This window comes from Patella vulgata, chromosome 4 (assembly GCF_932274485.2).
Source record: "Patella vulgata chromosome 4, xgPatVulg1.2, whole genome shotgun sequence".
Classification (NCBI taxonomy): domain Eukaryota; kingdom Metazoa; phylum Mollusca; class Gastropoda; family Patellidae; genus Patella; species Patella vulgata.
The window spans coordinates 47,497,726-47,513,846 of NC_065882.2; the positions used below are offsets into that span (position 1 = coordinate 47,497,726).

The window sequence follows — 16,121 nt, forward strand, 5'->3', positions numbered from 1 at the left end:
TCTGTGCTTCTTCAAGAAAACAAACTGAATATGGAATTAATGAATTAATGCGTTTCCAACTTGTATAAGGCTTCATCTAAATGATATCCTATACCTTATAGCAGATCAACAAATTAACAAACCTAATATTTCTAATCTTTCTCTCTCTTTATTATGTCTAACAATTTTCAACCTATTTCTATATTTTATAAACTGTGTCTGAAGTGATTCTAATGATTCCATTTCCTGATTATATTTATCTTCTAAAGCTGGCTTTAAATGAGTCTCAATAAAATCTGTTCTTCTATTTCTGTACATCTGTAAAATATAACATCATAGCAATTTATTTTATTATTTACAGATACATTACGCAAGATTTAGAAAAAGAAATGGATGTTTTTGCTATAATAATTCAAGAAATAAATAATGAAAAATGAATATATTGAAAATTTCAGTTGAATTACTTTGCTCTAATCGAAGTTATAATATTTGAAGTTTTGACAAGAAATAGCCATAATATTCAGATGGAAACTCCTCCCTCAGTTCATATTCTCGATTGTTATTTAATATTACTTATTATTTGTAAGCCTAAATACACTTACCATTCTAAGAGATTCATCCCATTCATTTCCTTCAACTAAAGTAACAATAGCTTCCTCTATATCCTATTCAATTATAATATATAATAAGACATAAAAGACATTTTACAAAATAATATTAAAATCCATACCAATTTATAGCTATTAGGCTGTTGAAAACTATGTTATTATTAATTATATCATAAATAATGATAGAAAAAGAAACATGCATTAATGTTACTTTAAATCTTAAACAGGGGATACATCATTTTATTCACAGTACAATTGAGAAATATTTTTCATTTATTTTAAAAGCGTTAATATGATTCATCAGCTAAAATGTTAAAATTATTTTAAAATGAGAATGTATTATCTTACCATGACATATTGTTCAAATATAACTGCTGCTTCTGAATGTCTTCTATTGTCTTTTAATTGTTCTGTAATTTAAGATTTAATAACATAAATGTTTACTCATACTCAATATACAAAATAAACAAATATTACTATACTCAGCCAAATTAAAAACTTGACACTCTGGATTTTTGGGACTAGATTTTTAATATTTGGTTTAAGGCAACTATTTTAGTGTTATGTTGTGCACAGATGACCTTGACATCAACAGAAAGCAAGAATACGTCTCGCCGAAAGTCCTTGACATTGATAACGTTCGTGATGTCACAGTACCCCCCAAAATGAAATTCACAGACTTGGAGAACAATCGGAATAAAGTGTTTAGTAACGGTTGTGGCCTCCTCTAGCGTCTCGTACTGCCACACAACATCTTCTCATAGATCTCAGAACATTAGTAAACACTACCTGAGGAAGACGTCGCCACTGCTCAGCAAGAGCATGTTGAAGGTCCTGCAACGTCAGTGGTGGATTCACTTGCTGACGAACACGTCGACCCAGTTCGTCCCAGATGTGTTCAATAGGATTAAGGTTGGGGCTAAGTGACGGCCAATCCAGGACTTGGACACCGGCATTTCTTAAAAAATTCTGGGTAGCAATTGCTGTATGGGGTTGAGCATTGTCTTGTTGAAACGTTAGTCCAGGCCCATGTCTCTGCATAAACGGAAGAAGAACAGGTTGCAAAATCTGATCCCTGTACTGGACAGCATTTAAGTTCCCTTGGACAACAACAAGAGGAGAACGTCCATGTGCACAAAAAGAACCCCAAACCATGACGCTGCCGCCACCAAATCGGTCAACTTCTCTGACGCATACTTGAGCGTAACGTTCACCTCGTCTGCAGTACACTCGGACCCTGCCATCGGCAAATCTCAAAGTGAATCGAGATTCGTCACTAAAGACAACCGAATTCCACTGTCTTTGAGTAAATCTTATGTGTCTTGTGGCCCACACAAGTCGGTCACGGTGATGAAGAGGTGTCAATATTGGTCCATTATAGGGCCTCCGAGCTCGGAGACCAGCAGCCTGCAATCCATTTCGAACAGTTTGTGCAGTTACCCTTCCACCAAACACCTCTCTACTTGTGGAGGTTGCAGTGACAAATCTGTTTCTAAGATGACGTAATCGTATTGCTTGATCTTCCTGGAGTGGCGCTCCCGCCCTTGGGCGGTCGGCAATAGTTCCAGTTTGAAGCACTCTCATTCTAAGATTAATTATTGTCTGGCGTGAACAATTAAAGGCTCTTGCAATAGAGCCTCCCTATAGCACGTAGACGTTCTACATTTGAAAGGTGCGGCATTTTCTAACAATTTTAATTTGTTTTTCCAGTTCAAGTTACGTGTGCATGTTCAGTTTAAGCAAACTTGCATCGATTGACCTCACGAGTTTGTGTTTGCACATGTTTTTCAGGTTTTTCATCTTTATATGCTCAAAAGTCACGTGATCCACGTGACTTTACAATTTTATGAAATTAAAGGCTTCTTACTACTTACTATCGTTAGAAACACTTTAAAATTTATTTGACTTAGTAGAAAAATTTTTTTTTGAAATTCATCAGTGTCAAGTTTTTAATTTGGCTGAGTATATTACAAGTACCTGAATACAGTTTAAAATGCTTTAAATACAAAATTGTTCTATCTAAAGCTCGGAAAGACTTGTTTTAGTAAACCTTTTGGTGGTTTATTTTATTTTTTGCACCCTACAATACTACACACTACTGCAAAAACTCTTTCATGATTCATTTTTTATGAGATATCAACACAATATATTGTAGTTTGGCAAATCAAACTGAAATTCACCAGTGACATAATTATGTTTATTTACAAACACAAGTTAAACCAGTGGTTGCCCAGTAAGATACGCCCACATTTTGCAAGAGATGGATAGAGAACAAACTAAAAACAAAAGGCGATTTTTTGTACAATCAGGGGAGAGAGAGAGATACACGGGGTTTAACATCCACTCGACACAAACTAGGTCATTTCGGGACTAACACATGGTACAATTTTATTTTAATAATTCGCTTGTGCGTAGGGGTCTTTAGCAGTGGGAGGAAACCGGGGGACCCGGAGAAAACCAACGAGGTTGGATGTACAATCAGGGGCTATAATCCAGAAAGTTATGGTCCGAAATGCACAAATATCAAAAGGGACTAAGATCTTTGGGATATAAAGACATGTTTTAATCAGATAAAAACTGTGACCTCTAGAGGGTCCACAACCTTTGTATTAAATACTTTTCAAAATTGGATACAAAGAGGGGCCATAATCCAGGAAGTTACGTTCAGATATGCGCGATTTATCAAAAGGAACCAAGATCTAAGTGTGTAACGGTTATATATTTACACGTTTTATTTTTAAATCGGATAAAATTGTGACCCCTACAGGGAACACAAGCTAAAAACACGATTTTTCGTACAATCAAGGGCCATAATTCAGGAAGTTACGATCCAATATGTGCGAATATCGAAAGAAACCAAGATCTTTGGCAGTTTTGGTCTGATTTTCACGAAATTCAAACTCAACCAACATTAAGGTGTAACGGTGATATATTCGAACGGTTTTATAAATCGGATAATAATTGTGACCTCTAAAGGGGAAAACAAGCTAAAAACGCGATTTTACGTACAATCAGGGGTCATAATTCAAGAAGTTAGGATCTGATATACGCGAATATCGCAAGGAACCAACATCTTTGGGTTATAAACATACATTTCAAGTTTCATCAAAATCAGATGAAAATTGTGACCTCATCAAAATTGGGTGAAAATTGTGACCTCATCAAAATTGGGTGAAAATTGTGACCTCATCAAAATTGGGTGAAAATTGTGACCTCTAGAGTGTCCACAAGTTAAAAACGTGATTTTACGTAAAATCAGGGGCCATAATCCATGAATTTATGGTGCGATACATGCCAATATCGAGTGGAATTGAGATCTTCAGGAGATATACCTATATTTCAAGTTTCGTTAAAATTGGATAATGAGAGCATCGCTAACGCTGCAATATACGTCCAAATTCCAGCTTTGATTGATATGGTACTTTTTAAAATGAAGAGAATGAAATATGAAATGGCTGTAATATGATCAGAGTCAAAGAAGGCTAGGCGTTGGGTTTGTTTTGCCAAATTTAAAGACAAAATACTAACAAAAAAGTGGGTGTGACACTGCCCCAGGAGGTCGGGGCAAGCATCAAAATAAATAGTTGCTGTCATTGGCGTACGGGGAAATTTTTGACTGGGGGGGGCGGTGGTGGTTGGTGCCCAAAAAATGTAGTTAGGTTCTTAGTATGTTACATAATAATAAATTCGCTGTTAAATTGGACACATTCAAGAACACAATATCTTTTTTTTATACAACTTTTACAAAATACAATTGTGTGCCCAAATTTTCCCAGCATTTGGTGCCACCCTGTTATTGAAATGACAACATCAATAGTGCCGTCCTTAAGGTATGAGGAATAAGTATACCAAGTTCCAAGATAATCTATTCAGAATTGGGCGTGGCTCTGCCCCTGGGGATCGGGGCATTCATCAAAATCAATAGTTGATGCCCTTAGACTATAAGGCATATGACAAGTACCAAGTTGATCCATTCAGAATTCCGGCCTGTAAACGATAAACATAAAAACTGGGCGTGGCTCTGCCACTGGGGGTCGTGACATGCAGTTGTCGTCCTTGGGCTATAAGGAATACATATCCCAAGTTCAAAGATAATCCATTAAGAATCGTGGTCTGTAGGCAACTCACAGAGACACGAAGAAAAAATGGATGTGGCTCTCCCCCTGGGGGTTGGGCAATCACCAAAAAACAACAGGGGGCATCATTAGGGTATAAGGAATAGGTATGCAAGGTTTCAAAATGATCTGTTAAGAATTGCGGCCAGTAGGCGACACAAAAGGCACACAAACATTGGGGGTGGCTCTGCCCCAGGGGGTCGGGCATGTACCAAAAGGAATAAGTATGTAAAGTTTGAAGATGATAACTTAAGAATTGTGGCCTGTAGGCGACACACAGACACACAAAAAGAAAATGGGCATGGTTCTGTCCCCGGGGGTTGGGCATACACCACAAACAATAGGGATGTTCCTTAGGATAGAAGGAATAAGTCTGAAAAGTTTCAAGGTGATACGTTAAGAAATGCGGTATGTAGATGACAAACAAATAAATACAAGAAATGGGCGTGGCTCTGCCACTGGGGGTCGGGAATGCACCCAAAACAATAGGGTACCTTAGGGTATAAGGAATTCATATGAAATTTTTTCAAGACGATCGATTAAGAATTGTGGCCTGTAGGCGACAATCAGATAATGTACACAAAAAGAAAATGGGCGTGGCTCTGCCCCTGGGGGTTGGGCATGCACCCCAAACGTTAGGGATGTCCTTAGGGTACAAAGAATAAGTATGCAAAGTTTCGAGATGATACGTTAAGAATGCGACCTGTAGACGACAAACAAATACAAGAAATGGGCGTGACTCTGCTCCTGGGAATCGGGCATGCACCAAAAACAATAGGGATCATCCTTAGGGTATAAGGAATAAGTATGTAAAGATTCAAGATGATCACTTAACAATTGTGGCCTGTAGGCGACACACAGACACACAAAAGGGAAATGGGCGTGGCTCTGCCCCTGGGGGTTGGGCATGCACCCCAAACGATAGGGATGTTCAGAACACAGGTACACAGAACAAGTATGCAAAGTTTCAAAATGATACGTTAAGAAATGTGGTCTGTAGACGACAAACAAACAAATACAAAATATGGGCGTGGCTCTGCCCCTGGGGGTCGGGCATGCACTAAAAACAATAGGGATCATCCTTAGGGTATAAGGAATAAGTATACAAAGTTTGAAGAAAATCGAGTAAGAATTGCGCCCTGTAGGCGACCCACAGACATACATACATACATACATACACACACACACACCCACACAGACAGACAGGGGCGACGGCATAATACGTCCACATTATGAATGTGGATGTATAAAAATTGTGACCTGTAGAGTGTCCACAAACAAATTGTGGACGGACGGACGGATAGGGGCGACAGAATAATGCGTCCACATAAAAATGTGGGTGTATAAAAATCTAAATCCAGTGGATTGAGGTACAGTAATGGGAGTTGGAAAAATCAAATGAAACACGGTGAGGAGTACAGTGATTCAATGATAACTATCCTATTTGCCATGCTGTAAAAGTTACCCTGCTTATTACTTTAACTAGATATATTCAGTTCTCACCTGCTATTTTACGTCCTAGTTCTGCTTCTTTATCCGCTGTATAACCTAATCTAGCTGTCATACAGAACATCTGGCGCCAGTTCTTACAAACGGTAAAAGCATCTAATGCTGATTTCCATTCTTCAGCTTTTACAAACATAACACCTGCTTCATCGTGACGATTCTTCTCTAATAAATAATTACCATAGTTTATTGCCACTTGCTGTAAAAAATACAATAAACAATTTTTCTTAAAATGTGACAGTAAATAATAATGGTGCATTGCATTTGTGATGATCATAGACCTGTCATTTATTTTTTAAGTGATATTTTTGTACGATCTTGATCAAAACTTTTGATCTTATAGACCACAACATAAAATTAAATTATTACCGGTATACACATAATTACCTTGTATGCAGTAGATGACCTGTCGAAACACTTCAGAGCTTCCACATATAATTTTTGATCCTCCACTAACATCAGACATTCAGAGAAATGACTAGATTCTGTAAGATAAAGAGAAACATATTTTAATCAAAGGGACATAATGCCAGAAATGATATTATGATGGGTTTGTCAGACTTTTATTTCCAAACTCACATTGTTGTGAATATATTTGTTGAAAGGTCTGGTCTCAACAAATGCAATATCACGAAGGTGGAAGCAGAATTTAATTATATTGTTTCACACATGCAGGTTAATGTGTGGACAATCCATTGCAAGGTTAATTCCATAAACAGTAGATTTAAATTAAAACTAGAACTGCGATGCAGTAATGACGGGTTTCACCAGTGCCATGTTACCCTTGAACTTAAATGTCACTTCCAGTGCCATGTTACCCTTGAACTTATGTCACATCCGGTACCAATGAAACCGTTAAACAGATTTCCATATAAGCATTGCAAACGTGTTATAAAATAGACACAGAATCAACCAAAACCAGCAATATCAATTCCATTGATACATTTGTTACCATGTGTTATATATGTCAAAAAAGTGATCCTGACAAAATTTGTCACCAGTGCCACGTTACCCTTGAACTTAAATGTCACTTCAAGTGCCATGTTACCCTTGAACTTATGTCACATCCGGTACCAATGAAACCGTTAAACAGATTTCCATATAAGCATTGCAAACGTGTTATAAAATAGACACAGAATCAACCAAAACCAGCAATATCAATTCCATTGATACATTTGTTACCATGTGTTATATATGTCAAAAAAGTGATCCTGACAAAATTTGTTACCGACTTTCTAAGGGGGAATTTCTTGACAAGGAAAGTTGCTAGAAGCAATTTTTGGACATCTATATGATTGTATTGATCTAATATATGTGTTAATTGGAATCAAATATCATAATGTTAAACGAGTAATAAATATAGCTCACTTAAAAAAAACAACATTTGTTTTGAAGGCTAAAAATACAGTTTTTGCCAAAATGACATTACTTTTGATGATAATAAAAATGTAAACTAGAACTGCGACGCAGTAATGACGGGTTTCACCGGTACCACGGTACACTTGAACTTATGTCACTTCCGGTGCCACGTTATCTGTGAAATTATGTTACTTCTGGTATCATTCAATGAAACCGTTAAACAGATTTCCACATAAGCATTGCACAAATAGATGCAGAATCAACCAAATCTAGCAATATCAATTGCATGTATTCATTTGTTACCATGTGTTACATGTCAAAAAAGTGATCCTGACAAAATTTATTACTAACTTACCAATAAGTTAGCTAACTTTCTAATGGGAAATTAAAATAGAAAAAAAAATCTATAAAAGTCATCCAATCTATATGTCCATTGGAATCAAATATCATAATATTAAACGAATAATAAATATAAATCACTTCAAAAAAATATTTGTTTTGAAAGCTAAAAATACAGTTTTTGCCCAAATGACATTACTTCCGGTGATAATGAAAATGTTAAATTAGTTCTATGAAATCATAAATGGCATAAGGCATCACATGGTGAAAATTTTATGAAAATCGAATATTAATTTGCACTTTTATAGACCAAAAACATTGAAAAGTGACTTGAAGAAAATCGTCTATTTCTCTGCAACCGTACAAGTTAGAAACGTTTTTGTGGTATCTGTATGATCGTATGGGTTCATTCTATTTGTTAATTGGAATCAAATATCATAATTTTAAAAACATTACAAATCAGACTCATGTGAATAAAATATCTGTTTTGAAGGCTAAAAATACAGTTTTTCCGAAATGGCGCCGTGTCTGGTGACATTGAAAATGAAAATTGGTTCCGCCCAGTCAAAAGTGGCATAAAGCATCACATGGTAAAGAAAAATCGAAACTTGGACTATAATTAACTCTTTTACAGGAAAAATAATGCGAAAAGTGACAGATGGAAAATTGCCTATTTCTAGGCAACTGCTAATATTATAAACTAATATTAACATACATTTTCTTCGTATGGATTATAGCTACAAGTTTATAAAAGTTACAAAGAAATATTTGAAAATCTGAAAAGCCTAAATTGGTTGTAAATAGCTCAATTTTACACCTTTTTTCAACTCTTAATCAAATTTGCCCGAAAATGAAATTGAAATTAAAAAAACTGAGCTATCTATTTTGTGCGCCTTTAAAGGGCATTCTCTTTTAGTTATATCAGTTTTAAAAAAAATAATATTTGCTTTCGAAAAGTGGTATCGAATTTTCGAAATTACAGTTTTTGGTAAAATTACGCCACTCCCGGTGTCAACAAAAAAATTCACAATTGAGACACTGAAGCATATTAACTTTGTTTTATACAAATCAAAGAATAAATAATTAATCTAGGACTGAAAAACTGAATTAGCCAATGGTGGCCAAGGAAAATAACTGAGACAATAAAATTTCACATTTTTTGCTCAATTCAAATGACTCTTTAATTCTGTGTAAAATACCAACAATAAATATTCATAAACAAAAAAGTTTTTTGTAAAAATTTAAATTTTCTAAATTTGGCGTCTAATATCTGCGAAGATTTGCCGAAAATCAAAAATCAAAGGTAGCGTAGCTATGTGCCCTGTCTCTGGCTATGCCAAAATGCATCGAAAGTTAAAATCTGACGATGATTCTTAAAATTAATGCAATATTTCTAAAAACGACAGCTTCAGTGATTTCGGACATTTCGCATTGTTGCAGAACGTTCAAAATAGCTTTATCCTCTAAGTCACACCCACTTCCCCAGTAAAACTGAAGAAATTGTTACAATGCGACAAGCAGTTGCTGAGATCTAATCAAAATGGAAAAAGAATAATAATAATAATAAGAATAATAATCTTAACAAAAACAATAGTGTTTCACACAAGCTACCCAGTGTGAAACCCTAATAAATACAGATCAGAAGGTATCAGACGGCGGTATGAAAATTCCTGCTGTGCAGTACTCACCACATTTACTGATATGTTTAAGAGCCTTTTGGAACCTTCTTAAATGTTTATCAATACTATATTTTCTATAATTATCCTCCATTCGACGCAAATCATTCAAAAACGGGATATACTCTTTTGGATCCTAAAAAGAATGAAATAACAAGAATTGCAATAATATGTAGGTATTTCATAACACAACTGGGACAAAATTAAAGAAGGTTAAAACGTTGGTTTTACCTTTTGTGATTTTTCTGCCACCATCATAACCAGATCAAAGTCATATGTTCCTAAAGCTACATTATACAATTCATTAACATCAACTAAAAACAGGAGATACTTCAATGCTTCTTCAGCACTTACTGTAGTATTTTTATTAGAATTTTCTATAAAATAAAAAAATCAATTACAAAAATATTCATTCTTTGTAACATAACAGGGATTATTGGAACAATACATTCAATAAATTAAAACAAAAACAACAACAAATATATGTATTTAATATAATTCTGACGACTTGAATCATTCAAGTGTTTTCTTGCCATGAATCCAAATATAGATTCTCTTTCCAGATTTGAGTCACAAATAAACAGCTTTATGAATCCAGACTTTATGTTTTCAACTTAACAAAATCATTGAGTAAATTATGTAGAATTGTACACCATGATCATTAATGAAAAACAATGATGTAGTATTGGGCGTTATTAGGTAAATTGTTCTGCCGCTGCTGATTGCGTATTTTTGTGTTTCTATTTCATGTGACAAAATTCGTTACATACACGGCATGGAAATAAAGGGGTGATTTGCAAATTCGTTGTTCAGTTACCCAACTTTCACATAACCTAAATGTCTATTAACTGGAGTTCTTTAAACAATATATTTTGCATGGATACATTTTATACTAACCATGTATGCTATTAATAGACTTTGTTCTCATTTGTATGCGACAGTATGTTAAGTGTATACAGTATTTTTAAAGAACTGAAATTTGATGCAGAGGTTTATCATGTCATGCAACTACGTATTGTGCAACAAGATACGTGTAGCAGTTTTTACATCAAGTTATCATCACACGAATATCGTGACAGTTATCGAGAAAAATCAACAACATAATTGTGTTTAATCAATCCTTCACGCTTACTGTACTTTAATTAATACATTAATGTAAAGAATACATCAAACTTTGTCATCAATATTATACCTTTTAGATGTCTTATCAGTTCTAGAGCAGCTTCTAACTCGGCTTTCTTCTTTCTAACATATGTTGTTAATATAGACAATAAAAATCTGTAAATAAATAAAACAACAGTTGAAATCAATGAATGTGATGTACTGAAGATTAACTGCTATGTGACATAAATTGATGTTATTTAGTCAACAGAGCAGTGTTATTTCACAAAATTATATTGAAAATAAGTAAAATCAATAACTTACTTATCTGGATTAAGTTTATTTAATGTAGCTCGTACAGCATCACATATAATATCTACTTTACTTATTGAGGGTTGCAAAATAGATGTTGTATCACAGTTTACATGTTGTTTTTGATAAGCAGCTGTATACATAGTAACTGTTACATCTTCATCTCTTAACATAAAAAAAATAAGTCAACTGTAAAATATATCTATGTACCTTTAGGTAACTAGGGTAATACCATTCAAATACAGCTCACCATCATTTGCATATTTCAGACAGTATCTATGAACTCAAATTGATTATTTAACACTAAATTAAGAAATTAAACCTAAATCTCAATAGTAGATAATCTCCTGGCTTGGAAGAATCAATCCAATTAAAAAAAAAGGGGTGATTAAAAGATTTTACTTAAAACAGGTGTTGCTTGTTTGTTTATACCGCCTGCAGAACATGATGAATGCTGCAATATTTTTAATTCATTATATCTTTGTAAATAATCAGTGGAATTAAACCATTTCTAGTAGGTATTTATGTGTTAATTTACATGTTGATTACTTCTATAAAAGTCATAATTACATAATATTGATAAACTTACTGTAATCCAGTTAGGAAGATGTTCAAGTCATTTACACTGTTTATTTGTGTTACAAAATCTTCAACATGCTTAAGAAATATTTGTGGATTATGATCATATATTAAATTCATATTAATACGATGTTTCTTCATTGTAGTAAATGCTTCCTTAAACTTTATTCTGCAACAGAAAAATAAAACAAGTCCATTAAAACTAATGAACAAACACTTTATTTAGAAAGTTTTTTTCTATTCCTATTGACACAGGGTTACATTAAACAAGCAGATTTTAGGCTTACTGAAAACAAGACCTTCATTCAATGGTCAGACTTATTAAGAAGTAAATTTACAAGAATGACCACTGTCTCCATGGCATTTTTTTGAATAATTCTAAAAAATCACAAACTTACCTATCAAAAGAATGTCTATGTGGAATGGACCTGCTCACCCACCAAGATCATATCTATGTGAAATGGACCAGCTCACCCATAAAGATCATGTCTATGTGGAATGAACCAGCTCACCCATCAAGATAATGTCTATGTGGTATGGACCAGCTCACCCATCAAGATAATGTCTATGTGGAATGGACCGGCTCACACATCAAGATCATATCTATGTGAAATGGACCGGCTCACCCATCAAGATCATGTCTATGTGGAATGAACCAGCTCTAAGGCTGGACTAAAATATCGATATAATCGATAATCGGAAGAAGTTATTTAGCGATACGATAATCGATATTGAAATTCAAATATCGATTATCGGTATATTTACCTTCTGACGGCAAGTTACGGTCACTTTCACATGACTGAACTTGCCGTAGTCTGGCATGCAGACGAATGAACGAATACACAACGTCAACACAACAACTATTTTCCCCCTCTGCTTACAAACTGGCACATTTTAAATATATATTATTGTAAAAAAACTAAACTTTAAGATTAAATACATTATTTTAATATTTTCGTTGTTTTTGTTGTTATTTTTTTATTGTCCAATCAATAGACGCCTTCTATTATATTTTATTCTATTATTAGTAACACTGTGTGATCGCCAGTAACTTGCAAAGAGGAACCATGTATTGTCTTTGTATTTATCGGAGATATTGGAATAAAAAAAAGGTTCAAATGAATCAAGAACAAAACTTAGAATAATACTCAAGTTAATCCTACATTTAGCAACTAATTATTTTACATTAATTGTTTTTTTTACGTACATCGGCACAGTATTAGACTAGGATAATAACACTACTGTAACTCGATCAACACACATAACAGGTCGGTAAAGTTCGGTTTTTCCGGAAGAATGATTGATAATCGATTATTATCGATAATCGCTGACAAATTCTTGCCGATAATCGATATTGAAATTTCTTATATGTATTCCCAGCCTTAACCAGCTCTCCCATCAAGATAATGTCTATGTGGAATGGACCAGTTCACCTATCAAGATAATGTCTATGTGGAACGGAGCAGTTCACCCATCAAAATAATGTCTATGTGGTATTGTAACAGCTCACTCATCAAGATAATGTCTATGTGAAATGGACCAGTTCACCCATCAAGATAATGTCTATGTGGAATGAACCAGCTCACCTATCAAGATAAGGTCTTTGTGGAATGGACCAACTTACCTATCAAGATAATGTCTAACAGCTGAAAGTATTAAAGCTCTAGGATAAATTCCTTCAAGATTACCACGAGGCATCTGTAGAATAAGTTTAGTATCATCCGGTACAACTAATACAATACGAGAACCTCTTTCAACACGACGTATAGATTCATCAAATGGATGTTCTTTACCATCTGATAAACTTGGTAAATCTGTAAAACAAACACTAAATTTAGCATTTCTGTATAATCAGGAATGTTTAAGATAACTTTAAAAGCATATACAAGGCAAGGTTTATACTATTGTCATAAAATAAATACCTTATTACATACCTTTTAATTTGGTATTTAAACTTATACAGCGACATGTATGACTTAAAGTTGTTAATAATAAGAAGTCTGTATGTATAGCAAATGATGTACAGTTAGATGCCACCTGAAACATAAAATCTGTCTTGGTTTTTAGATTGTAACATAGAAATACAGTACTGACATGTATATACAGATTCCAGTTTCATTTGTACAACATAATATAATATTATAGATAAGATCTAGGAGAAATCAAGGATCAGAAAAGTTTTGATACACTTTGAAAGTTTTTGAAATATTGGGGATCAAAATGGGCGATTGCTACATGTATTTAGCAAATTTTGTTTATAACGTTCCATAAACTCTTTCTTACCTCCACGTTGTTAACATAGAAACGATATCTATCTGTTAAACCAATTATTACTTCCTGAAAAATCAAAATAAATTATAGTAGAAATTTAATTTCTGATTGTATTGTCAACTAAATCTGATAAAATTATCCAGTTACTGAATGTATGAACGTGTGGTTATAATGGATAATGAATTTAAACTAACCAGTCCACTGATTTGGCAAACTGCTATTGTAGAACATGGTGATGGGAATTTCATTTCCATAGCATCAGGGGTTTCCCACGGCAACAAAGTGTCATTTTCTAAAAATCAAAAGTATAATAAGAAATCAAACAAAAATTTACTAAATCCCCTGAACCCCCTAGTCTTCAACATTCGGAGTACTTCGGAAGGTCTATGCTAGATGTCCACATTTGATGAAATTTTACTGGACAATCAAAAACACATAATACAAACGAACTCCTGGTAATGCATGGGCAATGGAACTTTTTAGCTAAAGTCAAGAACGAGTTGCACCCCTTCGCAAAATGAATCCCATAATTCATGCATTATTACAAACAAACATGAATCGTGATGACAAATAAGGATGAATAAAACTAGATGTGATCCTTGAAGAGAGAAATTTTACCATAAACTTTTTAGGATTGTTGGATATTGAACAGGCAATGCAAATAGATTTGTCTGAAATGGCAATTCTTAAATTAATTTCATGGGCGTCGATATCTTGTTTTAGGGCTATTTACCTCCCTTATTACGATCTCTGACTGAAAAAAGTTGATTTAGTACATGATAACGTAAAAGACTGGATAATTTAGCCAATGACCTAGTTATTCTCAAATGTTTACAACCCATCCAGACTTATATTCGTAGAATATTTGTCTGAATGATGGAGACTATTATAGTACAAGAATTCAGAAGTCAACAATGTCTAAATTGGAGCCATGTAACTTTATGTGAACAAATCATACCCGAGTACTGTACTATCAATAAGGTGTTCTTACCTGAATCATACTTGAGTACTGTACCATCAATAAGTTGAACAGCTACATGTTGTGGTCGTAAACAATTACATACATTATAAACATAATTTTCTACTTCAATTTTGTTTCTGTAATAAATATTAAAATGTTCGTGTAAGTTGTCAGGTAAAGTCAGCAATCATCCATTCATCAGAATGTGTACTACAAAATGTTGGCTACTTAAAAAAACATTTTGATTGTCAAAAAAGCTTCCCTTGAGGTGAGGTATCTCAGAAGATATTTTGGGAAATAGATTGATTTCTCCTGGTAGTTTAGCTTTAGGCATGTTTGTCAATCTGTGGTAATGTATTTAGAATTGCAATATTTGAGGATATATATCTTTAAACTGCATCAATTTACTACAGTAAAATCAAAGTACCTTATTTTTAACTGATTCTTTGTAGTATCTAGTTGAAATTTAAATAGTGTAGAAGTATTATTATCTAGATTGACACAACAACATATAAACACATCAGATTTTATCCACAATAGGTGATATATGTTTAGCGGATATTTATCAACATCAAATCCTTCAAAACTGAAATACAAATAAAACAGATTTATCATAACAGTAATTCTTTTTCACATATACTAGTATGCAATGCAATCTGATTAAAATACAGATCTATATTTTGTTATTTTGTTTCATTTTTTAAACTTTCGATGACCTACACTACATGAAGATCTGATAAGTTTGTTTTTTTTGCTTTTTTTTTGGGGGGGTCACTTCATAGGTCATACGAGCGGCTTTTGACCCTATGACATCAGATATTTGATTAACCAATCAGCATTGATGTTTCTATTAGATTACCCACAGTTCTGTGCAGCTCATGCCAAAAGCGCGCCGTAACAGACAGTTTCATTGGCTAATCCCTCACAGCATCCAGAACACATCAATGATTAACATCTCTTCCAGACTCTAGTGTAGTAAAGACAAGTAAAATGAAATTTTAAACTATAAAAAACGAAACGAAATAGGGTCTGTATTTTAATCAGATTGTATGCAATGAGATTTGAAAAAGAAGTAACTTTCATCTGCAATTCACCATCTCTGGAAATCAGGTCATGTGAAGTTTTAGAAAAAAATAAATTCTGATTTATAAGGTAATAAAACACATCTTACCTATATAAACCTTGATATGAAGGAATTTTACACTTAACTGTAAAACCAGTACCACCGGCGGATGCCATAGTTACAGCTTTGCAAATATCTATATTATCTGATATTATAATTATAAATATCTTTAAATATCAAACAATCTCAAAA

General features: G+C 33.8%; 1 protein-coding gene across 2 annotated transcripts in view; it reads right to left on the reverse strand.

Moving 5' to 3' along the window:
- Window positions 1-16,121, reverse strand: part of LOC126817671 (putative elongator complex protein 1) — a 28,408-nt gene that overhangs the window by 2,426 nt on the left and 9,861 nt on the right. For both annotated transcript variants that reach the window (XM_050544773.1, XM_050544774.2), the window contains exons 13-29: window positions 15,978-16,074; window positions 15,234-15,392; window positions 14,837-14,943; window positions 14,040-14,137; window positions 13,858-13,911; window positions 13,509-13,611; window positions 13,199-13,388; window positions 11,585-11,743; window positions 11,008-11,160; window positions 10,775-10,860; window positions 9,814-9,959; window positions 9,595-9,718; window positions 6,596-6,693; window positions 6,206-6,407; window positions 936-997; window positions 582-644; window positions 123-297 (exon numbers count right to left, since the gene is read on the reverse strand). In XM_050544773.1, the coding sequence (XP_050400730.1) occupies window positions 123-297; window positions 582-644; window positions 936-997; window positions 6,206-6,407; window positions 6,596-6,693; window positions 9,595-9,718; window positions 9,814-9,959; window positions 10,775-10,860; window positions 11,008-11,160; window positions 11,585-11,743; window positions 13,199-13,388; window positions 13,509-13,611; window positions 13,858-13,911; window positions 14,040-14,137; window positions 14,837-14,943; window positions 15,234-15,392; window positions 15,978-16,074 (2,076 nt within the window). The remainder of the gene's footprint in view (window positions 1-122; window positions 298-581; window positions 645-935; window positions 998-6,205; window positions 6,408-6,595; window positions 6,694-9,594; window positions 9,719-9,813; window positions 9,960-10,774; window positions 10,861-11,007; window positions 11,161-11,584; window positions 11,744-13,198; window positions 13,389-13,508; window positions 13,612-13,857; window positions 13,912-14,039; window positions 14,138-14,836; window positions 14,944-15,233; window positions 15,393-15,977; window positions 16,075-16,121) is intronic.